Source organism: Alligator mississippiensis, chromosome 5 (genome assembly GCF_030867095.1).
Source record: "Alligator mississippiensis isolate rAllMis1 chromosome 5, rAllMis1, whole genome shotgun sequence".
Taxonomy (NCBI): Eukaryota; Metazoa; Chordata; order Crocodylia; family Alligatoridae; genus Alligator; species Alligator mississippiensis.
In genome coordinates, this window is record NC_081828.1 from 142,703,478 (window position 1) to 142,730,589 (window position 27,112).

General features: G+C 40.0%; 1 protein-coding gene across 2 annotated transcripts in view; it reads left to right on the forward strand.

Annotated features, from left to right (window-relative positions):
- The window catches only part of OSBPL10 (oxysterol binding protein like 10), a 268,835-nt gene that overhangs the window by 214,507 nt on the left and 27,216 nt on the right, over positions 1 to 27,112 (forward strand). The window contains exons 7-9 of one of the 2 annotated variants that reach the window (XM_019497986.2): positions 10,104 to 10,250; positions 19,921 to 20,404; positions 21,950 to 22,087. In XM_019497986.2, coding sequence (XP_019353531.1) covers positions 10,104 to 10,250; positions 19,921 to 20,404; positions 21,950 to 22,087 — 769 coding nt within the window. The remainder of the gene's footprint in view (positions 1 to 10,103; positions 10,251 to 19,920; positions 20,405 to 21,949; positions 22,088 to 27,112) is intronic. The other variant, XM_014603229.3, reaches the window with a different exon arrangement.

Below are 27,112 nucleotides of genomic sequence, written 5' to 3' on the forward strand. Positions count from 1 at the left end.
GACCGAGTAATTTCTAAATCCCCTCAAGTTGGCTCCAGCCGTCTGAGACAATGGGCAAGTGACTTAAACCAAACTTTTCACAAATTGTCACTAACTTTATCTTCATTTTTATTAAAAGCCTGAGATGAGACTCTGGGATCTGATTTGTGGAAGTGCTGAGCACATTCAGATGCTATTGAAGTCAATAGGTGTGCTTTGAAAATATAAATTAAGATGTAATGCTATGTACTATGAATAGTCATGTCCCTAGGGTTTCAAATTTGTCACCCAAGATTAGTGGCCACTCCTGACCTCAATCTGTCTGCAGTTCAGACCCCATCATCTGTAAAACTGACATAAACCTACCCCTTCCTCTCGCAGGAATGTGGTGAAACAACTCTTGTTTCTGAAGCAAGTGATGCAATGATGTGTGTCATGGATGACATGACACAGTATTTTTCCATGGGAACTCTTCCTTGTTTAGTGCATATGATGATGCAGAAAGAGGTAAAATTAAGGTTTCCTGGATGCTCTTAAATCTAGCACTTCCTTACTTTCAAGTTCATGACTTTGCAAACTGTATGCTATCATATTAGATTTCTTTTTGCTAAGGTTGATAGAAATTCCTCTGTTGTGATAAAAAGACATACAAAAAAATTAGAACTCTTGGTTCCAAAGTGATACCTTTTATTAGACCAATTAGAAAATGTCAAGAAAATTGTCCTTTTCGGCAAGCTTTTGGGATCAAAGTCTCTTCGTCAGGCTCTGGGAACACTGTAGATGGTACAAGATGGTAAAAAGTCCCCATAGGTAGGAAATAAACTTCATTTTTGCACAGAGGGAGCTGAAGATGGAAGGCTGTCCCTCTGGGTCTGTGAGAGTGTCTTTGTGAGCTGTGTTGAGTAACTCTTTGATGTGTTGATCAGGTAGAATTCCTTCCCTGGAGGTGTCAGATGGCAGGCAGGGAGGTGAAAAAACTTTCTTGTTGTTCTGCATTGAAGTTTAAAATCCGAAATCGGCTAAAATTCGGCATCTTCAATGTTTCAGGGGTGTACTTGGTAGCCGTGTTGTGATAAGTGATTTGTTAGCCTTCAAGGTGTTTTGCCTTTAATTTAGGATAAGTCTGCAGGGCTTTTCTCATTGTTTGATCATTATTATTATGATCCCTTTACTGCTTTTTCCTCTTAATTTAAAGGCAAGACTGATTTAAAATGTTTGTCTTGTCGTACAGTACTGAGAAACCTTTTTGTGTATTAGATTTTTCAATTAAGCAGCATCCTAATTTGGCACCCCTGCCTCATTAAATGTTAACGACAAAGAAGCTAGCAAATATATAAGACTGATTCTGGGAGAATATTCAGGCAGATTCTGGCCAAATCAAATTTGTTAGTCAGCTAATAAAGCAAGGATGCATTTGATTAAAATGGATCAGATTTGCTTTTAGTTTTCCTTAGCTTAGGAAAATAAATATCATAGAATATGCACAATATTCTCTCTCTCTTTCTACTTCACCTTGTAGCTGTAACAGTATAAATACAGTATCGCTGGACAAATCTGCACCCAGACTATCTAGGAACGTTGAGACCTGGGTATTGATGCATCACAGAGGTTTTACCCAGACAAGTCTGAGAGAACCTTGATAGGTTGAAGGAAATGACCAGAATAAATATTAACTTGATTATCATCCTTGATTCAGGGGAGTGCATATGTTTTTAATACAGGTTCACAATTTGATGTTTTGTGCAAAATTGTTTTGATGCTCCCAAATGTAAAAGATGTCTGAGACTGCTTTCTTTCTCATTTGCACTTGTTGAAAAGGGTGTCACCACTACAAATCTCTCACCGTACAACACATCTCAGGTTTTGTCAGATCAGTGGTCCTTCTAGCTCAGTATTCTGTCTCTGACGATGGCAGAAGAGGATGCTATAAAGGAAGTGTTGAACTGGACATTTCTAGTGATCTATTCCCTATTCAATACTCTCCCTGGCATCCACCATTACTGGTTTAGAGATGCCGGGGGAAACATCTTCATTCATTCTGTTGGGTAGCCATTAATAAATCTGTCATCCATGAATTTATCCAGTCCCTTTTTGAGCCTGGCTCTGCCATCTGCTGCCAGCACCATCTGTAGCAATGATTTCTGCAAGTTAAGTGTTTTGTTGTTGTTGTTGTTGTTGCTAGTTTTATACCTGTTGGCTGCTAATTTCAGCAAGTGCCCCCTAGTATTTGGGACTTAGTAGTATTTTGGGACTTGGTGAACAATAGTTTCTTGTTCACTTGGTCCACACTCTTCGTGATTTTTCTAGACCTCTTTCATATCCCCCCTTGGCCTTCTCCTATAAGGCCTTTTAGGAGATAGTTAACCTATATGTTTGAGTATTAAAGACCAGAAGAATAGAATATTGCAATGCCATTGTCTCCAGTGGAGAGATTACATCCCTGGTTTCACAGTCTCCTACCTGAATTAGGGCCTCCTTGAATCTTGTTAGTAGGAACAATCTGCCCCTGTAGACTTCTACTTTAAGGAGAAGCACCACTGAGAAGGGATGAACAGCGAAAGAGGTAAGGGGCAAGCAGGAATTTAATTTACTGTCATTTAATATCATTGCATATATAGCTCTGAGGGATTAGGAAAAGAAGGGGGGCATTTTACCATACCTGGAGAATACCTAAGAATTCAAGTTTGTGCTGAACACAGATGCTTGCTTATTTAATGGTGCCTTATGCCAGTGGTAGCATGTCACCTTTTGGATTTCACCAAAAATATTTCATGTAGTGCCAGATGAGAAATTATTAGTTCAACAGGGAAGAAAAGGGGGTTAGGGTCAGTATTTTAGGATGGGTAAAGAATTGGTGAGAAGGGAAACAGTAACAAGTTGTTTCATGGGGAAGGAGATTTCTAATCTTTTTGTTTCAGGATTAGTTCTGGGACCAATATTTTTCACACATGACTTTGGTATAACAAGTAAGAATATGCTGATGAAATCGGCCTGTGACACAAAGTAAGAAGTTTTAATACCGAGGAGGCTTTAAATATCATCCATCCATCCCACTTCCGTTGTTTCCTACTTCCTGTCAAGATAGAAAAGCATTAATACCCTTGTACAAGTTGCTTACAAGACTTCATCTGGATATGGTGTACAGTTTTGGGTACTTATCATTTTAAAAAGAATAAAATTGAACAAGTGCAGAGAAGGGCTATGAGAATGGGCTGTGTATCAAATGAAATGAGAATAGAAGAGTTTGGCAAAATGAAGGCTTGAGAGGAGATGTGACTGCTGTATGTATATACAAGAGGGAGGCAAGCGCTGGAGGAGCTAAAGGACAAGGTCCACAAAAGAAAAAAATGGGTAAAAGTTAACCAGAAAATAATTTAGAATGAAAATTAAGAATATGAATCTAAATTTTAGAAGAGGGAGGTTCTGAAATACCACTTCAGTAGAAGTAATCAAGGGGGAAAAAAACCCTAAATTCTGTGTCAAGCTCTTTCAATTAATGAATTCTGGTAGACCAGTGGGGGCCAACTTTCTTGGCAAACTTGTACTGTGCCACAGATTAGCCCTGCACCCCGCCCTGAGTGCCAGTCTAATCCTTTTACTCTGTTTGAACTGCTGCTCAGCTTTCTCCTCCTTGCCTCATGCTCCCTGCCCAATCTGCTGCTCTAATTTCTGCTTCCTGTCCTATCTGCCTGTGTGCTGCCTGTCCCATCCCTAGTCTGCTGTGTGCCACACATAAAAAGGCTGTCTGTGCCACTTGTCCTGGAGACTGGCCACCCCTGCTGTAGACAATGACCCAGGATGTCCTTTCAAATCCTGTGTTTCTCTGTAGGTTACCCCAGTTTTGTGTAGCATTTGCTGATTGTCTGTTAGATTCTGGGTGCAGGTCAAAGCTGAGGGTGTTCATTTTATAAAGCTATAAACAGTTTCGGATTTTGTTAAATTAGAAAAGTCCCATTTTCAAAAGGGACTTGAACATTTGTCTCTATACTTCTCTGGAATTCTGGCTCTCAAATCTGTCTTGAAAAATGGGACTTCAGGGGTAAGGTTACTTGAAAAACTCTTAAAATGTACCCATTATCTGTTGCTTCTTCCCTTCCAATAGCAGGTCAGTTGCTAGGAAGAGGTCCTGTAGGTAGGGCTGTAGACTGGCCGGTCAAGTTTAGAATAACAGGCTTGAATTACTTGCAGCAGTGCTGTCTGCTCCTCCTTCCTCACTTCCCGTTCTGGTTTTGTTTTAAGAGTATTGTTACTTCCCACTTTTCATCTAGAGAGAATTTCAAGTAAAGAGCCTTATCTTCAAGTAAGAGATTATCTTCTTTTATTCAGCAAGACTTTGTTTTCTTCCCTACCTAAACTTGTGCATCAATGTGAGAGGTCAAGAGAGTTGTTTTCACGGATGATGGGCTTGAGGCATGGGTATGCCTGAAGCACAGTTCTTGCTTTTTGAATGCTGATTTCAGTTTGGGATGGGTCTTTCTGGATTTCCCTAGCCTCTCTTCAGAATACATTAAAAAAACTATTGCAAACATGAGCTAGTTTTATTTAATTGCACCTACTTACTGAAGAAGCTATACCTGAGACATGAATAATAAGCTCACTCATTCAAATTGCTGCCAACAAGGATACAGTCAATTGATGAATGTTATCTCATCATGTGCATGGCACAATGGACAATAAATGTGATTAAATGTTTAGAAAATATAAATGAAGACAAGATGAGGGTCTGAGTGGGTAGTCCTACATAGTGTAGCTCATGTGCCATTTTGTCAGATATACAATGAGCAAAGAAGTCTTTGGGAAGTAATGGTTCTTTGTTAATCAGTGTGTGTAGATAATGTTATCTATCTTACAAAAAGAAAACTAAATCTTGCACTGGGTATAGTGACAAATGGACAAGCCATTTTCTCAATTAATATAAGTTGGCATAGCTCCATGGATTTTCATGGAACTACACTAATCTTCCGATACCTACAGGTTCTGGCTTATGAGTTTCAAATGCTGTCATGAGAGCAAATGCTAAATGATGCTGGCATACCTATGATTGTGAGCAAGGTGACTCTTAAAATTGAAATGAAAAATTACAGATGGAAAAGACTGTTTGTCTACAATGACTTTAAGGTTCACTGAAAGGGCTAACCATGGCCAGCTGAGTTGGGATTAAGTGTGGCAGTCCTTGCTTACACTGAATACTAAGTTGTGTTTAATGGTGTATGTGAATAGATATAATATTTTCCTGTATAGATAAATCTTGTGATGAGTTTAGTCCATCTTTCTCCTAATGCAAAAGTATTCCATACTGCATATTTTCTAGTACGTTTCTCAATTTTGTTTGAAATGGAGAAACCTAATTCCAGTTTCTTCCATTGGAAAATTCTTAACTCTTTAGGATTTCTTGACTGAGAGAGAATTTCCTTTTCTTAATTTCATCCCACTTTTCTCGCTTTGAAATTTTCTTTGTACTTAACATTTACTGACTTTACTTGTACTGATTTCCCCCCCCCCCCCGGCCCTTCCTTTCATTGTTTGGCTAAGCCCTATAGATTTAGTTCTTTCAATTTTTTCATGTTGGTTGTTCAACCCTCTTTATCAGAATACACTTTTTTAGCATTCTGTTCATTTTGTCTATACTTTCCTAGTAACAAAGCACCCAGAATTGAATATAGATGGCAAGGTGTAGTAAGGATAATCATCTCCCTAGTCTAATATAAGGCCATTACGCACATACCTTTTATTTTTACTACCAGATTGTGTTGTCAAAATGTGTGTTATTGTTAATAGTACAGTTACTCAATTTGTTTAAAAAAATCTGCTTGTACCATTTGGGAAGCTGTATGTGAAAATTGAGTCATGGAACTTCAGTTGTAATGGGAAGGGGGGGGACTTATCTGTCACTCCCCCCAAAAATAGAGATTTTTTCCTTTTATAGAAACTCTACCATTGGCTGTGTCCTTTTTTTTTTCCTGTGACCGTGAAAGTGAATTTTTCCTGAAGGAGAATCCTTTTTTTAGTCAGTGTACCTTGTTGAAAGGCAAATTCTTTTACTTACTGATTTCATCTGTTAAAAAGTGAATTGATGTTTCTTGACAGGGGCCACTGGCTAAAACATCAATTCCTTATCCTAGCAGATTACTTCTCTAAATGAAATGTTCCCCTTTTTTTAATGAAGTGTACTGTCTCAAATGATTCAGCTTCAAAAGAGTGCTTTCTCATAAAGTCTCTTAGATTTGAATTTAAAAGATGCTAATATGGATGGTGGCCTTAAAATATTGTTTGTTACTTTGAAATAAAAGTGGCAGTTTAAAGACTTAAATAGGATTCCAAGAAAAATAATCTGCATTTTCTATACAGAGTCTTCTAGAAACTTTTTTGGGAAGAAAAATTTTCTAATATCTCATCCTATCAACTGTGAGTTTTATATTGGTTCGCATTTCTTACTGTTGGATTAGAAATGGTTTAGACTAGTGGTGCTCAACCTTTGTGTTCAGTGGGCTGGATGGGCAGTGTGCGTTCTGGTCTGCCTATGGGCTGGATCCAGCTAGTGGACCCAATCTGGCATGTGGGACAGGTGCAGCAGGGTCCCATCCAGCTGTGTAGTGAGGCGGGGGGAGCCTGGCCCTAACCTGGGCCCGCATTTGACCCGTGGGCTGAAGGTTGAGCACTTCTTACCTAGACATAAGCATGTATGAGAGAGATGCTTTACTCAAGCTATGGTACTAACCAAGAACTGTTGGATATTTACCCATGGGTTGTCAGATGCATGGCTATTTAAACAAACATCTCAATAACATTGATGCCTGCTTTAAAAATTAATAAGAGAGCAAATAGTGCAATTCAGTTTGCAATATTTTTCAGGAAAAATAATATCATTCACATATTGGACTCTATTTTGGGAACCTGCTATTAAAGGATAATCATTTGCCATAATCTTTTATGCTGAGCTGGATTATGATGACACTTAGTTTTAGGCTTGGGTGCGTTAATTCTGTTGAAAGCAAAGAATTGGAAAAACTGGATGGGATGTTCCTGACACTTTATTGAAGCAACATGCTTTTATTATATAGTTCTTTGCACACAGACCCTAGAATATGACTTTGAGTGACTTCCACAGTGTACTGTTGAAGGAAGTTAATTTTGTTTATTCTTTTAAAGAAGTGTCTGTTTTAAGGCACCCGGCAATTCCCTTACACTTGTGAAGGAGTATTTAAAAGATATGGCTTATTGTACTGAAGAGGACTACAGTTCATTTGCTGCCATAGAAATGAAAGGCTTCCAGTTGCGTTTTTAATCTTGATTTGGCAAAGAGGAAAGAACTGAAGTAGACACGTCATACTGCATGCGTTTTGGATCAAAATGATAATATGGGGAGCATTAAAGGAGTTTGTGGAGTTATTGTAGATGATTGTTATCATTCTCATGCAAACTTTTGCTTGGCCTATATGTTCTGAGGGAGAATTAATATTTAATTAGGGATATATTAAGATTTTTTTCAAGAAAAAATAAAGATAATATACTTATTTTACTTCAAATTTTGGTGAAACTTCCATTGATTATGGACCTTACACTATTGCTATTAAATATAGGCAATCTCAAATTAAAAAATACTCATTCACTTCTTTGGTAACAATAAATATCAAAATTCTTTTTGATCGTAAAAGTGCTCCAAGTGACCTGGCAAATATATATATATTTTTTAAGTTGTACCATGGTGTGGATTTTTAACAGAAGTAAGAACAGCCTGTTGATATTTGCCTTCTAAATTTTTTAGAATGATTGAAAATGGTGTTTCCATTTTAGTGAGCAAGAAATCTGGAATGTCAAGCCTTGGAGGAATGTAAACTTGAAAAGGAAAAATAAAATCCTTGTTTTCTCAGCAGTGTTGTCTCTTGCTGTTCTCACATTTTGCCTCTTGCTCACGTTCAGCAACTACAGAGGATTGTACTGTTGTCAGAATTCTATGAACTGATCGTTTCGTTAATTTTTGTGGCCCTTAGGAGCTCATTATTGTTTAGCACTTTTTTTTTTTTTAAATTGTGCATGTTTCCTGGTATAGTATCCACCCCTATGTTGCTTGGAGAAAACTTTTAAAAACAAATTAAAAGCACGTAGCAATGTACCAGGACATCCTTCAGGAAAGAGCAAAGCAAAAGCATCTTTTTTTAGCTGGGAACAATTTGTAGTTAAAGTCCTCTGGTCTCAGTGTCATATGACTAGAAATACAGGGAGCAGATTGACACCCAATACACTTTTTTTTTTTTTTTAAACTCAGATTAAATTAAAAAAAAAAAAAGAGAAGAAATGTGTGTGTGGCGGGAGGAGTGGAAACTGGGATGGGGAGGTTCTATTGCTTGTCCCTAGTGCTACTAACTCCAGTTTGAGCTTGCTTGCCATAAACCAAGTTTGCAGCAGCAGCAGCAGCACTTCTATTCAATAGCTTAGTACTCTCAATGAGGTCAAGCTGGATCAAAGGCAAGCCAGATGTAGAAACGTCTGCTGTAAGTTCAGAAGCCCCCTTCCCTGCTGTTCCTCCAGTTGAAATTGAATGATTATATGTCAGGGTAGGGCTTCAGTATTCTGCATCTCATATGTGATGATTACAGAATTAGATCATGGGCAGTAAATGTAGTCAACAGGACTTGTCAATCGTGTTGTAGTTAAATAGTAATTCATTTGCATGTGAGCAGAGAGGACGGGGATATTCATGCTGTTTCTTGTGAGGGGAGTCAAATGTGTTGCTCCTTCAAAAGCCCCAGCAGATATTAATATTACTGTTCACCAGTTTTGAAGTTTAATGTAGGGTCAGCATTTACATTATTTTCTTGATGTAGTAATTACAAAAGCACCTTTTAAATGTTCTGCATTGTAGTGCTGGTTGGCCAGGTAATATACTCTTGCTAATTTAAGCTCAGAGGTTTTCTAGCCATATGTTGATTCGGTGAATTGTTATTGTAAATGTGTATTTTTTTAAAAAAAATTTAAACTGTGGTTTTTACAGTGATCTTTTATGCCAAAATTGTAGTAATGGAGTAAAATGCTGCTGCAGCAGTGATGATGGGTTTTTGGTTTTGTTTTTCCCCAAAATTTTAAATATAAATATAAATGAGTCAAAGTAGTTAGCTGTCAAGAACTGTTGGTGCTGTCTTAAGGAGACATGAACAACCTTACTGTAAATTTTTCAGCAACATAAGAACAGATGCACAGAACTAAACCAAATAATTCATACCCTGCAGTTTTTTAGACCCTGGTCCTGATCAAAGGAACAAATTTCAAACTAAAATATTTTTGTTATGTAATTGCCACCTCTTTCGGATGCAGTTCGTTAATATACCATGATTTTAGAAGAAAGGAATAAACTCTGCAACAGAGCACAATGTTTACTTCTCACTTTTCTTTGAAGGGAGATGGAATAATGTTTATTTGGTAATCCTTAGATGGTGTGTCTGGAAAGTGGGCATTATCATTTACTGTCTAAATACAGAAGTAATTACTTCACACATCACAGTGAATTTATGGTACTGACATGATCAGGAAGTTTCTAATTAATTTTTGTTTCTCTGAACAGTCTATTTTAGTCTCCAATTTAGTGCTCATTAGGATTGGGTTCTTTCATGCAGTGGTCAAAATGTTTAGCACTGCTAAACATTTTGTTAAAAATGCATAAAATCCAAGCCTTTTAGACTTGGTCAACTGGAATTAAAGGGGGGAAAAATCATTTGAAATCAACTTGTTTTATATCAAGTATTCTCATTATATTTATTTGAGTGTCTTTATGAATTTGAGTCTATCAAGAGTTTTGTGATCATTGGTATATTGAGTAAAATGCAAAGTGGAGAGTTTTCTGAAAAGGATATTTCATTACTCCATATTTAGTGCCACTACCTGCTCTTGGCTGCAACTACTGCAATATTAATACCTATTAATGCTTTATCTAGTAGTTAGTTTATTTACATGGTAAATTTGCTGCTGCTGTTACCAAGATTCCAAAATAGCACTACAAGTCTGTTGGAGTGGATTTTTGTAGAGAGATTTGTTTTAGATGGCCCAAGCCATCCCTATTTTTAAGCCTGCATAGGGATGTATTATGTGTGTGTTTTTTCAGATACTGACACCTTATGTTTTCGTTTCAGAATTCAACTCCTGAGTTGATCCCAGTTGAAGATGAGATGACAGATACCGAAGATAATGAAGAGGAGGACTTGGGAGTCATGGATGAGCAGCGTAGTGTAATTCTTCATCTTATCTCTCAACTCAAACTGGGCATGGACCTTACCAGGGTATGAACACCACAATCCTCTTTTAAATTAAAAAAAAAAAAAAAAAAAAAAAGTTGCTTGTTCTTACTAAGTTGGTGCTTCTTATGGTTCTCACCTCACTCCCCTGCCGGTGAGTTCCAGGAATCCTTCGCAGGTAGACTTAATGGACTTGCTCCTTTACAAAAGAGGTTTGGAGCTAGATCTGCTTTGCTTGCCAGATTTTTTTTCATAAGAAGAAACCACAGCATGAGCTGCTAAAAAAAAAAAAAAAGGGGGGGGGTGCAGCAGCAAAAAGGAAAAAAAACCCCAAAAGAATATTGATTGTAATCAGTGGTACACGTGGTCTAATTCTGCTCTAATGCATCATAGAATATTAGATTTTACTGTAGGCTTCAAATTGAGATGTTCTTAGTTTTTTTTATCTATACAAACAGTGCTGGAAATTTAGTAAAATATTTTTGTAGGGCAACTCACATTCCTTTTGAAGTCAGAAGTGGACTAAGACTATGATAAAAATGTATCTTGTCTTTGTAAAAATTTGTCTTGCCATGATTTTGCAAGCACTCGTTGATCTGTTTTATGGTTGCTTCACACAAGTCAGGGCCTTGCCTTTTTTTTTCCTCATAGCTCATTCAACTTCCTGCATTCATTGTCCATCCAAAGCCCATTAAATCAATGGGTTATACAATGTAAGCAGAGTGTAGGCTCACAGTCAATTTCACTTCACCTGCATCTGAAGATAAAATGAATGATGGGAGTTAAAGATTGTCAATTTAAGGAGAAGAGGAGGTGGGTTATGTTAGTGTGGTATCAGATTCCTTGTGATGACTGGGAAATTTCTGGCAAATGACAGTAACAAAAGTTACGGTCCTTCTGTGAAACACTACTTTTCATGTTAAAGTCCTGGCAGAAAAGGTCGTATTTTGTCTACACACTCTTGTTGTTCTAGAACCAACAAAATCAATTGGTGTAACAAAAAAAAAAAAAAAAAGAATCTTGTTATGGGATATGAGAGGTAGTGATAGCAGACAGGTTTTTTCATAAGCTTCTTTAGAACTGGAAATGTTGTAGATGATCTAAAAACAGAAACTTATTCTGTTAATTTTTGCATTCTAGTGATCTAATCTCGCGGTTATACAAACCTTGAGAGGGCTTTTTAATGGCATAGAGATCCTTTTCCTTTTAGATAGCTTTTTTTTTTTTCTTCAAAGAAGTGAAATAAATAACATGAATTTGTTCTGACTCGTTTCCTTTACAAATAAGTACAGTATGGGAAGATCAGAGGAATATCTGTATGTAGAGCTACTATGTAAGAGAGCTCTTCTCAGGGGCATGTGGATATACAAGAAGGGTTAGATCTGCTTTTCTTTTGATCTCAGAAACAGTTTGGGCAAATCTATTCCAGAGAAAATATACATTAATCAATGTGGTCCATCCTTTTCATATACTTTCATGTATGTCATTTCCCTTTTTCTGGACCATGATTGAAATAAAACAAATGGATTTTTTTTTTTTGTAAAAAGACCATTTTTGAACTGAATAGTCCTTTAATCTATTGTGAAAAATAATGCATTAGGTACTGTACTAGAAACAATAGTCTGAGTACAATCAAAGCCTCCCCATTTAATTTCTTAATAACTTCTTTGTCACTTCTTAGAGATGAGGAAAACTTCTTATTGGTCCTATTTTTATTTCTCTATTCTTCTGCTGTTTAGCACTGTATGTCTATTATTAGTTTAATTGTAAATGCTATAGTATGCCTAGCCTGTATTCAGAATGTTAAACTGGACTAGATACTTCATCTGACTACGTTAGTAATACCTGCTTTTAAACCATTTTCTCCCAAGATTCTTTAGAAAGCTAAAGGGAAATTCTCCCTCCTATTTTGCCTGCTGCCCCACACAGCCCACAAATACCAAATTGTGTGACCTTGGAAGAAGGTTCTAAAATACATCTGTATCAAGGCAGGGTGCCAATATCTTGCCTTTTGTTTTATTTATTTATTTTTTTCCCCCAAATAAGATAAGCACCTTATTTATGGGAGGGCAGAATTAAAAAACAAACAATCAAAAAAACCTTTCTGGTTATAGGTACATCAATCAGGAACAGAGCCTAATCTTCAGCTTCCCTTTTTTCTGTTTAACTCAAAGCTGAAACCCTCACTTCTGCTGAAGATGTGTTCATGAGATGTATGATTTTGTAAAGAGCTTAAAAAGTCTCCAGGGCTGTGAAATAGGAGGAGAGAGACCAGGAGTATTTAGCAGATTAGTGCAGCACCAAACCAATAAGAAGGAATAATGATTGCTAATATGTGTGCAGAGACAAACAATGAGCCATTAAGCCAGCTGCCTGAATACTAATGCCACTACTGCTGACTGATGAAGCAAGAATAAAATAGGATGCTTCTATTCTGGGCACAAAATCAGCTTCTCTGCTTAAGACATGGACCTGTATTTCGGAGGGGCGGGGTTGTGTTTTTTGGGGGGGGGGGGGGGGGGGGGCTGGTTTTTTGTCCTTTTTTTGGAAAAGGGATGTAGGGGTGTGTGGGGTATGCGAGTAAATAAAGTATGTAATCCCTTTAGACAAAAAGATAACACAAATCTATATGCTGACTTTTTCAGTTCATGAAAATAGACCACTAGAGATGCTATATAAACTTTAGAGGTTGTCTATGAATGTTCTAATGCTGGCTGTAAGTTAATGTGTATATGTGTCTGTAGTATCTGTCGCATGAAGGAAAAAGAAGCAGTGTGCAGGGCTGTTCCAGTCTGGGCACTCTGAGCACTCTGGACCACCTCCGGGTGCTGTGCCCCACACATGTTGGAATCAGCTCTGTGTGCTGTGCAGTATGCATGCTAAATCTGACCGGTGTGCTGTGTGCCGTCACTAGCATATAGGTCCAGTCTAAAATCCATGGGCAGCACAGTAGACCAGATGATGGGGCTCCATGCCCTGGATCCGGTTTGTGGATCGTATCTTTGATACCCATGGTGTATGCACTACATGAATACAAGGTGCCATTTGCATGTTATTCTTTCTGGTTATTTGGGACTTAACTCCTCTGTACTTTAGTTTCTCTCTCTCTTCTCCCGCTGCTCCTCCTTTTTCTTCCCCTGCCCTAAGAAGATGCAGAAACAAATTTGGCTTACTTGGTGACACTACTTTCTCTATTTTTTTTTTTTCTTTCTAAAAATAAAACTGCAATATTATAATACTGAGCAGCTTTTGGAACTGTGGAAGCTGGTGGTGACACAAGGGATGTTGATCTGAAGAGATCTTTTTTAAATTACTTAAAAAGTAAATTTAGTTTTAAATGTTTAAATTTTTCCAGTGCTTGCTTCCCCAGGGCTTTTCCCTTTTTAAGTTTCTTTCATAAATTAGAAATTGTTTGTTAGATGTTAAACAGATGGGCAAACAGCTCTTCTGAGCACTTAGTGGCATCTGCTCCTGAAGGACTAATCCATTAAATTCATATGCCTTATCAAAGACAACATCTCTTCCCTTTCCTAGGGGTAGTTTATTGTTATGCTATTATATTAGTACTGGCCTTGACAACATAAGGACTCAACATTTGTAGGAAAATAATAGAAGCCCTTTAATGTTACTGAGATGTTGGTATGAGAGACTCTTGCTACATTTCCTATTGAAGTATTTTCCTCCACTAGCTGTCTTGTCTTGACAATGCTAGACTGAGCCCTTTCACTCCAGCAGACTTCAGTAACAGCTAGAGTAGGGGTGTCCAACCTTTTTGAAGGTGGGGCCGGATAACAAACTTTTTATCACCCAGTGGGCCGGTGAGCCGTATTCAAAGATGTCACAGGAAGTGGTATCATATCAGGAAGTGATGTCACGTGACCTTTGACACCAATGAAGTTGCAGGGGTTGACATGGCATGTGTGCCCAGGTTGACATGGTGTTTCAGGAGCCGCTTGGCTACAACCAGGTTGACCTGGTGCTGGAGAAGCCGTAGGGCCAGCCCGGGGTAAACCTGGGGCCCGCCCGGCCTGCTGGTGCCTTGCCCGGGTTGACATGGTGCTGCAAGACCTGTCTGGGCAGAACCGGGTTGGCACCGGCCAGGAAAATCAGCATGCAGCTGAAGCCAGCTTCCCATGTGCTGCTGGGGACGGGAGGAGGCCGGCCAGGTCTGCACCGGCCAGCAGAAGCGGCAGTGGAGCCGTGTGCCGCTCAGGACTCGCTGGTGCAGGCTCGTCCCGTCCCAAGCGGCACACGGCTCTGCCGCCGCTTCTGCTGGCCGGTGCAGACCCAGCTGGGCTCCTCCCATCCCCAGCAGCACATGAGAAGCGGCCCCCTTGGGGCCTCGTGGCAGGTGGCTGGGCCCAGAGAGCCGCAGCTCCCAGGGGGAGACTGGCCAGGGGAGCAAACGCTGCCTTTCTGTGGGGCAGAGCAGGGCAGGGCAGGGGGGCTGGCTTGAAGTGGGTGGGTGAGGAGGCAGGCGTGGGCCAGCAGTGCCAGCGACTGCTGCTTGGCCTCCTGTGCGGGGCCACTCCCCTGGGCCCTGCAGGGGGAAACAGTTCCCCTCCCCTCCCCTTGCTGCTGGCTGGGGCCTGCGGGCCAGCCCCACCTGCTTCGCTAAGGCCCCGCTGCTGCCGCTGGCTCTGCACTGCTGCAGCTCCGCACTCCTTGCCGCTGCTGGCGGCTCCATGCTCCATGGTGGCACTGCCCTGCGCTCCACGGCAGTGGCTCTGCTCTCTGCGTTGTCCCCACCACTCTGCGCTCTGCAGTGGTGGCTCCGCACTCCGCCACTGTGGGCCAGATAAAATGGTTTGGCAGGCCTCATGGTGGCCCACAAGCCGTATATTGGACAAGCCTAAGCTAGAGTGACCCTGTATGAATGCAGGGATATGCACACACAGCCAGTTACTTGTTCAGGACACAGTGCTACATTGTATCTGAGGCCTCACTTTGCACAATTAGTCTGCATTAATATAATTTTAAATTGAATGAAAATGTGTATCTTTTGAATTCTTAATTGAACATTGCCAAAAATTACAAGTCACCTCATAAATAGTAAGTGGTCTAACAGATAGGTTTCTGTCCTTCATGTACAGTCAGGTCAGATAGCTGGATTATCGTGTTCTGACATTCCATCATACAGATCAACTGGGTTGAGTTTGGTTACTAGAGCAGTACTGATTAGTATCATCTTTTCTCTAGCTGATTACTACTAACCTAGAAATAACATACAGCAAACAAGTCTTGCAGTAACCCAGGGGAAATCAGTAAATGTATGAGGTGTGTGCATCTGGCTGGAATGTAAAAAAATAGGCAGGATGCAAATGTTTTATTTTATTTCCACAGTTACTTCATCAAAAGTTCGATGCTTCTTTCCCTCTTAAAACAGTGACTTGTCATGTCAACGGGATTTGGCTTTGCTGGATCGTCCATTCCCTCCTAAGAACAAGTGCAGTCCAGCAATTTTCCCTCACCATAGGCTGTGGCAAGAGATAGGAGTCCTCTTGAATTTACTTTCTCCAGTTAGCACTTAAGTGTAACTTGTGTTGAGCAAAGCTTTTACGTTGTCACAGTAAGCTTTAGGTGGGTCTGTAAAGTCCTTCAGGAGCAGATTTATCATTGCATTGTGCACCAATCTGTTGTCCTCTGTCCCAAGAAGAAACATAGAATGCCTAGCGGTTTATTTCTCCTAACGGTAAGATTGAGATTCCTTTAGTTTCTGACTAGCAGATTCTTGGATTCTGATGACTGGCCATCTGGTATGCATTTTTTCCCGTTTTAAATCTAATTGCAGATCTTTCCCCAAAGGGAAAGAGCGAGACAGCCTTGCCCTTTCATGCAAAGCAAAAAAATTTGAGAGGTGCCAAGGACTGTTTTAGATGTGAGAAGTCTTAGTTCCTAATTCTGCACATATTTCTAAAGAGTTAACTAGCGTAATAGTTTTGCCAGGGATGAACTGCTTTAATGTTAGAGCATAAGGCACTTGCATATATGCCCCATGTTTCTGCAGTGGCAAGGGGGAATGTAGTAGTCTCTGTGAAACAGTGTATACACTATATATGATGCTCGCTGACCCCAAATTGGCCAAGTGTGCGTCTGAGATGCAGGCTCCTGGGGTGTTTTCCTGCCTTCAGGGGGGTGCCCTTCAGTCCCAAGCTCCTCTGTCATCTGGTGCTTGACTAATGAGAACCAGCTGAGATTATGCCAGGAATTAACTCCTTGGCCTGTAGCTCGTCAGTCTTACTCATCTCACCCAGATCTTTCCAGCTCTTAGGAGAGGGGATTTTGCCAGCTAGAGTAATTGTATCCTTGTTCGGTCATGTGCTCAGAAAAGATGGATTTCCATGCCCCTCCACCCCCTGGAAGAGCCCTACCTGTAGGTTCACATACTCTGAGATCAGTATGCTTACAAGATTTATTAAAAAGAAAACAAACAAAAAAACCCAAGAACAAGCATAAGAAATCTATAACCATGTGTTGAGGTATAGATGGAGATGTAAGAACAAACAAACAAAAAGAAATATCAGAATATTGGAACCAAATACAAAATATCAGAGCCAAGAATTCAGCCCACTAGGTGAGGGACTCTGTTTCCTGATGCCTGTGAAAATGAGGCAGAGATTTAAGGATGGTTTCTTATCTGTCTATTTACATACGTCACCCACTAGATTCTTGGGGAGCCTACACTGTGCATATAACTTCCTACTCTCTCCATGAGGTGCATGTTTACTAGACTAAGTCTTTCATTATCAGATTAAGACCAGGGGATCATTTGTCTTTTTAAACACATCTCAGGGATGCTCACTTAATTTCCCCACTGTGAGAAATAGGTTTTTTTGGATAGCCTGAATAGTCAGGTGTTCTTCTTACGGTCCCTTCTTTTAAAATGTAGGTTGAACATCGTCTTGAAGGCCTGACTATTTAGCATACCTAATTTTTTCAGTGATTACCTCTCTTCAGCCATTTAGACTTTGGGCCTCTCCCAGGCAAAAAACTCATTATGCAATCCTGGCCTTATTTGAACTTTGGAAATACATGTATATCAAATACTACAATGCGTAAGAACGACAGGACTGATCACAGTTTGATGCTATTTGTATGTTGAAACCATACATGCCATATCAGTAAGATAAACTCAGGAAAACATGCCTCAAACTTTAGTGGGTTCGTGACAAAATGAAATGCTAACATCCAAGAATGGGGGGCAGCTGCTAAAATTGGCCAGTACTGTTTAGACTGTTGGTTAGTATATGGCAGCCTGAGCTATCCAAACATTTGGAATTAAGGCATCTAATAAGAAATAACATTATCCCAGTATTTCTCAAAACTCTTAAATTACTTGGATTCTAAAGCCATTGCCTTAAGTTAATTAAAACTCAATCTTTACTCCTTTTCATTTGCATATTTCCCTTTTGAAAATAGCTACTTAGCTATTTGAACGTTTGTTTTGGAGTCTTATACTATAAAAGAATTTGAATCCTTACTTGTACAATTTTTAAGGATACTTGGAGCTGAAGTCCTCTCTTTGATTACAATTTAAAAATATAATAATGTTATTATGAAAGTATCCATTACTTTCTTGTACCTATTTACACAGTGCTGCTGGTACATTTCTGTGGAACAGCTGGCCCCAGAGCATAAATCCTGTGGTGGAGAGAGTGGAAATGAACATTAGGGCTTTCCTAATCCAAGAGGAGGATGAAATCATGGTAGCTTTAAAATTTAATCACCAAAATTGCAACATTAAGTATGTTCTTACATCTTCCCTGCCCCCCTTTCTATGCAGGGAAAGGTTTTTCTTGTCAGATGTGGCCATATGGGGGGGAAAAGACTAGCTTATCTAATGTTAGTTTTGCAGTCTTTCCCTCCTGCCAGGCAAGAAATATTTGGGTAAAGTATGAGTAACTTAAAAATAAAACAATTTTGTGTTGGTATTGTTTGTGGGGACCTACTTCCCTCACTGTTCTTCAAAGTTTGATTCCATCTTAGGAACAAGAAAAATAGCACATCTTCAGGTCTAGTCTTGAGTTCTTTATATTGGGTACCATAAGGCCCATGCCCTGCAAACTCAATAGAGTGCAGTGATGCAAACACATGAAACAAGTTGCAGGTTTGGGGCCTAAGCATGGTGGAAGATAGTGCTGATATAGGGTCCCCATAATGTAGAGATCCAGTGGAATAAAGTACTAGCAGCTCTTCCAGGGGGAGTTAAAACAGCCAAAAATGGTAAATGGGGTAACTAGGAGACTAAGAGACGATATTATACTGTCTATAATATTAATGTGTTGGAAATCCCTTTGGAGCAATGAAGCCTTCACCTACCTCCTATGGATATTAACAGTAATGACTGTAATGATCAGACTCTGCCCATCTGAGTGGCAGCCATTTGAGTTCACTTGTGGGGCCCCCAGCCTATTATAGTGCAGCATAAAGTATTATACATCTGTGCCAGTGAGTTGAGAATATTATTTCAAAGAAATTCCATTGGAGGTGCCCTTGGATCCTTGGCCTAAATAGTTCTGATACGTTGGGCAAGAAAAAGCATGTAGTGAGGAGCTGAGGGTAGAAAATAGACAAAAATGAGTATAGGTAAGAAGTCCATTGTCAAAATGAGTCTAGGTAAGGAGTCACAGAAGTGCTTACTGGGGCTGTTCGTTTAGTGCAGGGATGGCCTGTGGGCCAAATCTGGCTCACGGAGCCATGACATCCAGCCTATGTAGTTCCCCATGGGTTGGGAAATTTGGTGGTGGGGGAGCAGTGGCAATTAATGCTGCCACACTTCTCCTGCTGCCAAATTCTCGAGTCCTGTGTACCTGGGTTGGGACCGAGCCATGCCTCCTTTCCCCCACGTTGCTGGATTGGTGCCAGGCCATGCCCCCTTTCCCCTGTGCAGCTAGATCAGTGTCAGGCTGCCCTCCACCCACTTCTGCCTGGGTCAGGCCCTACTGCGCCCTGGATCACAACCACTGGTCAGATCTGACCTTCGGATGGCCCAGGCACTGCCCATGCACACCTGGCCTGTGGGATAAAAAAGTTGAGGACCATTGATTTAGATAATCAATGCTATTAGTTTAGCCTCTTGGCTTCCATTTTGTCATTTGTGCCAAATGTATTTTCTGTCAGTGATGGTTCGTGCTGGAAAACGTCTGTCTGACAAGGATGTATCTGGTACTTTCAGTTCACTTGAAGTAATATAAATGTTAAATGATGATCTTAACTCTCAGTGAGCTGTCAGTAAGGTTCTGAGTTGGAGACATTATTCTGTGTTCTACAACACTGTGTGTCTGAAGAGATTTTACTGAAAGCTGCTACTACTAACAAAACCATATTAACTTTAAAAGCAGATTTAAATGGTCAATTTGATGCTCTTGTTAACCATTTGGAAATTGGAAACATAGATAACTATCTTCTGAAACACTTGGCTTGGGGAGGAGAGGTGGGGCTGAAAGGAACAGCACACAGTTGGGATAGTATATTAATGTTGTTTGATCTGCCAGTGAGAACCCTAATGAAATAGGAAGCAGCTTGTAGGCTGCTAATTTTTTCCTTGATTCATTATTTACACTGTAAACCAAGAGAAATTGCTCTTTGGCTGTGGCAGGGAAACATTGCTCTTGTGAAGCTTGGCTGAAATAAACTGCAGCTGTGTTTAACTGTTTACTATCTCTGTAGTATAATTATGGGGAATCATATGTGCCTTTGTCTGCTTTGAATACAGGTAGTGCTTCCAACATTTATTTTGGAGAAAAGATCCCTGCTGGAGATGTATGCAAATTTCATGGCCCATCCAGACCTGTTTTTGTCAATTGCAGCTGGAGCCACTCCGGAGGAAAGAATTATCTGCTTTATGGAATATTATCTAACAGCTTTTCATGAAGGCCGAAAGGGAGCTGTTGCTAAGAAGCCCTATAACCCAATAATTGGTGAAATGTTTCATTGCTCCTGGGATGTACCTAAAGACAAAGTGAAACCTTTCAGAACTAATAGTGCCTCTGCAGTTTCTAAAGACCAAACCAAGGACTTTAGCCAGGACCAGTCAGAGTGTTACAAGCTGAGGTTTGTAGCTGAACAAGTATCCCATCATCCACCAGTATCTTGCTTTTACTGCGAGTGCAAGGAGAAGAAAATGTGTGTGAATACCCACGTATGGACCAAGAGCAAGTTTATGGGAATGTCAATAGGTGTTTCGATGGTAGGTGAAGGTAAGAAATATATACTTTTATTTTTTGGAAGGTTATTAAAGAGACACCCATTTGAAATGTGTAGACCTCTCTTTTTTTAGCTTAAGTAAGTTTTAAAAAATCTCCAAATATTTCATCTTAATCTTTTTTGTTTGTTTGTTTGTTTTGCTTCTAGTAATTCATAAAATTAAAATAATGGGACTTGTGTTTTGAAAGTATTGTCCAGATTTTATTGAAGGGAATGTGTGTGTATGTGTGACTCAATAATATATGGAATTATTTCTGCTTGCCTCCTATAAATTGTGTCCCTACATGATATATACTTAAGATATGCATGCTGCATCTGTATACTTCATATACTCTTAATAGGTAAAGATATAGTTTCCCAAGACTTTTTAGGCTATTGTTCCTTCTCAGACTTTATAGCCACTCATGCAGAAGATGATATAGCCTTGGTTTCTTACTATTTTGCTTTATCATAAACATGTTTGCATGTTCAGGAAAAAATCATTTAACTGGTTTAAAAAGGTATAGAAAATATCAGTAGCATAAGGATGAGTGGGCAAATGGGACCATGAGCCCAAGGTGTTGTCGAAGGGGGAGGGTAAAGGGGTACCAGAATGGAGTGAAATTGTTACTGTGATCCCCTCCAGCAGCCTTCCAGCTTCAGCTCTACCAAGAGAGCAGCGGTGGCATGTGTGGGTGAGCGAGTGAAAGGCACTCTGACAAATGTTGCTCTTGAGAAGCAGTCAAGTTTGTTGCTGTTTGGGGGAGAGATGTTACTCTATTTTTGCCACTGGAAATGGATGCTTTCTAAGGTACTCGATGTGGACGTCCGTGGCAAAAAAATGAACTGATGTCTGTGGCAGTGACCTCTAGCTGTGGCTTGTGCACACTTGCTGCTGGAGCCAGAGTCCTGCACAAAAAAAAAAAAAAAGGTGGGGTTGGGTGGGGGGGAAGAGGGGAATGCCCTGGGGCACAGCTCTGGCCAGTTATGCCTCTGGAAAACATTATCAGATTGCAATTCCTTAACAAATACAGCTGTATCAGTAATATTGTTAGCTGTTAACATAATTGTTGAAGCAAAGCATTTAAAACATCTAGCTAAAGCTTCTTTCCATTTTGGGATAATTTTCTTTATATTTTTTCGGGTGGTTTTGAGACTTATGATCTTGGGAAACAGCAAGTAGAGAGGCATAAAAAAGAAATAATAATGAGATCAGTCATCTAGGCATATTCATTATTTACACATACATTACATTTAAGTTGCATATATATTCCTGAGATATTAAGCAAGAGAGAATGATGAATGTCATGAAGTGGGTTTGGTCAGTGAAATGTTATTGTGGGCCTAAAACTCCGTGATATCCAAGATTCACAAATATAAAAGGGGGAGCAGAGTAACATAATGAGGTAAAGAACAAAAATACAGTTAGAGAAAGGTTACTATAACATCTTTCTTAATGTTAACACTTTTCCAGTTCAGTCATTGCAAAATGGAATAGTTTTGAAACTTAAGACACTGCTGGCTTTAATGGAACCAAATCCTGTAATGCCATTTCACAGTTTTTGCCGTTTTGGGCAGAGTGATACTTCTTCAGACATGTTGCTTTGGTTCTGCAAAATGGAGAGCAAAAGGAGCCAGGAAGCGAATACCTGGGAGACCAGAGAGATGCCTTTGTAATATCTCAGTAATGGAACAAAGTAGGTGGAAAAATAAGATACACTGGCTGTAGACATTTTTTCCTATCTTCTTCGTTGTGATCTTTATCACACTTCTTTCAGGCTTCTATATATGAGTATTTAATGCAGGAAAACAAATTGCAAAATGTCAAGTTAGTATTGTTGAGGTGATGTTGTTGCTATGATGGTCCAAGAGATAGGCCAGAGGCAAGAATTCTTGTGGTTGATATTTTTATTGGACCGACTGTACGGTTGGTATACATAGTCAAACTTTTGGGGATCACAGTACCTTTCCTCACGCCTCTGAGATCAAAGCAGACACTGCTGAGCTAAACAGCAGATAGAACAAAGCTTGTTAAGTAGGATCATTATCACCAGTAAAGTGCACAGGTTACTAGTATCAGGAAAATTACAGTGGACCCTACAGTCATTTATCTATGTGCTTGGTGTCCAATAGGTTCTGTTCCCATGCTCATCTTTTAAAGACATTGGGGAGATTTTCTTTGATCACTAGTACTGAGAGGTCAGATAGGGAGGGATTTTTCTATGAGAAATGTTCTCCTATTCTTTAGTGTCGCTGTCCTTAATTTTTGTCAGTGGTTATTCATTCTGGTGTTTAGTTTTTGTCTGGTTTCACTGACATAGTTTCCATGAAGACATTTGGTGCACTGGATGATTTATACTACATTCTCAGATAAACATGACACGATCCATGGATTCTGATGGTTTTGCTGTGGGGAGTGTTGATTGGCAGTAAAGAGATGTGGACAGATCTTGCATTTATTATTGAGGCAGGGCTGTGTCCCAGTTAGGTATCTGTTGATCAGCAGGGAAATGACTTCTGATAATGAGGTGGGTGAGGTTAGGGGGATGTTTGAAGACTAGGAGTGTGGGGGTACTGGGAATATTTTTCTCAAAATCTGGTCCTTTTCAAGTGCTGCAGTTGTTTGATCCTTCTTATAGGTTCAAGTGTGGATGGAAGGTGATGACCAAGGGTGTGCAGTGTGTGTGTCCTTGTATTGTAGCAGGTTGCTGTGGGGTACAGGTTTCCCTCGCTTTATGTTGTACACATGTTCCTGGAAAATGGCGCATAACTCGAATTCGCATAAAGGAAACCCACTTTACAACGTAACAAATAGGGTTATGTTCCAAGTCCTCGATTGTACTGACCCGTAGACCCATTTCTACCACTTTCACAAGACAGTTTTGTTACTCACTGACAACAGACAGTACATACACACACAGGGTGGTGTTACATTTTTAGTTGGTTTGAAGAGAGAGTAGTGAAGGCTTCATTGATGGACCAGGGAGAGGGGTAGGAGATAAACTAGCTTAGAAACCATAATGGGCATGGCAACTACAGAAACACGTGTCACAGACAACGAGCGAGGAGCACAGATCTACACGGGAGACTATATTTTGGTGCGTGTCGCTCCCACAATGCACCACACAGCAGCTGACTGTGGGTTTCCACCACACCGATCTCATAAGAGTGAGTTTACCTTGCATATAATTAATTTTTGGTATAAAAAGGGCCATTGCATAAGAGTGAATTCACACACACAGAACCCACATAAAGCAAGGGAAACCTGTATTTCGGTGGCTCCTTTAAACATGTAGTCTATTTCTCTGCTGCAGTGTTCTTGTTGTATAAAGGCTGTTTTCAGTTTGGCAAGATTGGGTGTCATGGATGTTCTCCTCAGAGCAGATGTGATAGTATCTGAAGGCTTCACTGCAGATCATTGGTTTTTTTTTGGCATGTTTGCAGTTATCGCTGGTTTTGTGGGTGTGTGGTGGTCTGTGGGTGTTCTGTATTCAGTTGCTCGTAGGGCGTCTTCCCAGATTTAGAATGTGGTATCAAGAAAAATGATGTTGGTGTAGGAGTATTCCAGAAAGAATTTGCTGGAAGGGTGGTAGTTATCAACTTCTGCCAAAAGTTTAATAAGCAAGTCCAGGTGTTCAGTCCAGATGATTAAAATATCATCTATGTAACACAGGTGGATAGTTCAGGTTTAGAACTCTTTTCTAAAAACTCTTCTTTGAGATGGGCATATATTGGAGAGGCATACTTGTGCCTACAGTTGTGTTGGAGGAAGTTGGTCAGATTTAGCCTGTTTGCTGCTAGTGAAATGTGATGCTTTTAGGGTTTGGAGTGAGGGCTGCATGCACATCCTAGTTGCTCCAGATATATGCAGCAGCTTCCAGGAATAAAGTAAAGGCACAGGATGGCTTCAGAGTGAACTAACCAATGAAGATGGGATATAGAGGCAGTTCATGTCTCTGGTGGTGAATTCAGCTGCTGCTTCCAAGAGAAATAGTATATATTAGACCAGACACTGCTAAGTGTCTGCAGAGAGTAGCCACCTCCCATGTTCAACAGTCTACCATTCTGTTTCATAGTAGGGCTTTGGGGGGCCTAGGAGAGAGAGAGGCATGCTGACTTACTGCTACATCTAGGTACTTGGGGAGGGATTGTTGTACTAACCAGGAGACTCCAGTAATCACTGTGGGGACATCTGTGAAGTAGGGAGGAAATTCTTCTGTGGAGCCCATTTATTCATGTTGCGTGTAGGTAGTGGATTTGGCAGTTCTTACAACTGTGTAACTTTTTTGATTCTCTGGGGAGGCTTGTGAAACCATGACTGCACTGGTGTATACTTAGGTCCAATCAAGATTTCTGCACACCTAAAAAGGCACCTTATTTTTTAAAAGTAAAAAAAAAAAAAAAATAATAATTTGTACACCAGCTGACAGGTTAGATGCCCAAGAGGATTTCTTAATACAGGTAGCAAGTAGATTTGTCAAGGGAAGCAAAAGCTGAAAACTACCATAGCAGTTTTTCTCTTGTATTCATCATAGAAAATGTGCATTAAATTCTAACACTGGCAAAAGATCTAGGGAGTGTTACTATTAACGCTTTCTATTTTTAGGGTGGTTGAAGTGCCTTGACCTAGAATTTCAGAGCTTACGGTGAATATGAAATTGTGTTTCTTCTCTAATATTGTAAAAGCTGCTGTCTTTGTAGCTTTGAAATATTTTTGGTATTTCAGTGTATACCAACTGGTATTGCAACATGGTCTTTGTGGTGGTGGGCTAATTGAATTACCCCTGGTTTCTATCATTTTCTTTGCTTTTTCTGTGCTGTTTTTTTTCTTCTCTTCCCTTTTCTCTGGGTAGAGCATCCTGCTTTTATTCCGTTCAGCACCTCTTTTCTTCCAGCTATAGCTTTGGTACTTGTATTTTTACACTGACTTTTTAAAGTTAATTTTTTTCTGAATGTATGTCCAGGTGCCCTTGAACATGTATTGGATTGCTAGGAGTTTTTTAGATTCTGCAGTAGGTCAGTTGAATGACAATTTTTACAATATTTACAATAAGGTCCCTTTATTGACTTGTGTCAGTATTTTGGATAATATTATTGGTCTGTTTTTTCCACTGGTCCTGAGTGCATATTAGGTTTAGGGAAAGGCTCTAGATCTAGGGAAATGCTTCTTTTCTGTATGTGGAAAACATTTCAGACTGTGTGCTACACAACTGACACAATTTTTACTATGCTTTTAAAGTTCATCTAGTTCTGCGGTAGATGGTAAACATCATCTTGCTACTTTTAACAGGAATTAACAGGACTGCAGTGTTCATCATGTAACTTTGACCTCTGCATTGAAGAACACACAAAACCATGCTATATTTAGAAGACCTTGCTCCCTAGCTTTCGGTGAACGTTTCTTAGTGGGTGCTGACTGTTGGGTGAGATTTGTTACTCAGTAGTTGCTTATTTCCATAAATAACAAGATAAAGAACGCTTGAAACTAGATTGCATCAGGAATATACTGGTAATACTTCTCTACTTATTCTGAAACCAATTCCTTGCAGCTCACCTCAATGACCTTGTATAGGAAGAGTTGCCTTTTATTATTTTTTTTAACTAGAACAAGTGGTTAAGCAGGAATAATACAGAAAGCTTTCAGTCATGGAGTTTAGTGACAGTAAGAACCCTTCAGCCAAATATTATTTTGTCCTGGGATATTTAAAAAATGTTGCCTCTTAGAGATAACAAAGGCAGTCCTGTCCATGTGTAGTCACTTTGATTTGATTGTACCAACTACGTATCAAACGGATGAGCTGAACTTGCAGCATTCTAGAGATGAATGGGAATCCAAGAGGATCTTGTTGGAGTCCATGTGATGAGTTGCCTTGTTTGCTAGTCCTTCATCTGGATATGGTTTGATTTTTAAATCTGGTTTGTCTCTTCTTCCTCCCAGAAAGTGCTTTAGCACATGATGAAGCCTCTCTTTTTTTTTTACTGCTAGAAAGCAGTCTTCCCACATGAAAGGCCTTCCTCTCCCCACGTGAAGGGACACCCTGGATGAGAACAGCAAAAGTGTTTTGCATCTAAGAATTGATGTGGCTCTCACAACATGTGGACCTAATTAATTTTAACCAATACGTCAATGCAGTGGTGCTCAACTTGTTAGGCTCTGCGGGCTGGAGGAGTGGCATTGGCTCGATCCGTGGGTTTAGTCGCATGCATGGAGCCAGGCCCCACATGCAGCTGCACACTGGCTCAGCCCTGTACCAGCGTGAGCTAATGTTCAGGGCTACGTCATCCAGCCCCCAGGACTGCCAATGGGTGTGGAAATATGGCAGTAAGGGAGCAGCAATTAACACTGCCACCACTGCCCTGCTGCCAAATTTCCAGACCTGTGGGGAGACCCTTGGGCCAGATTACATTGTTCTGTGAGCCAGATCTGGCCTGCAGGCTGGAGCTTAAGAACCACTGCTATAAAGGACAGACAAAAGAGGTGGCTGTGATGAGAAAAATTATGAAGATTTAGATTCACAAGAGAAGGGGGAGTTGAAATATCTGTTTTTGCATAAATAGTTTCGTGTCATGCAGCTGCCAGACAGATGTTGCTGTGAGCAAAAAAATATATATGTTAGTATACATTAGTGCAAAAGCAAAGTGTGAGATCTCCAGCCTCACCTTTTGAGGCTCCTTCACTATTTTGGTGTATTGTAGTGTTGCTCTGTAGCAAAATGCATGCA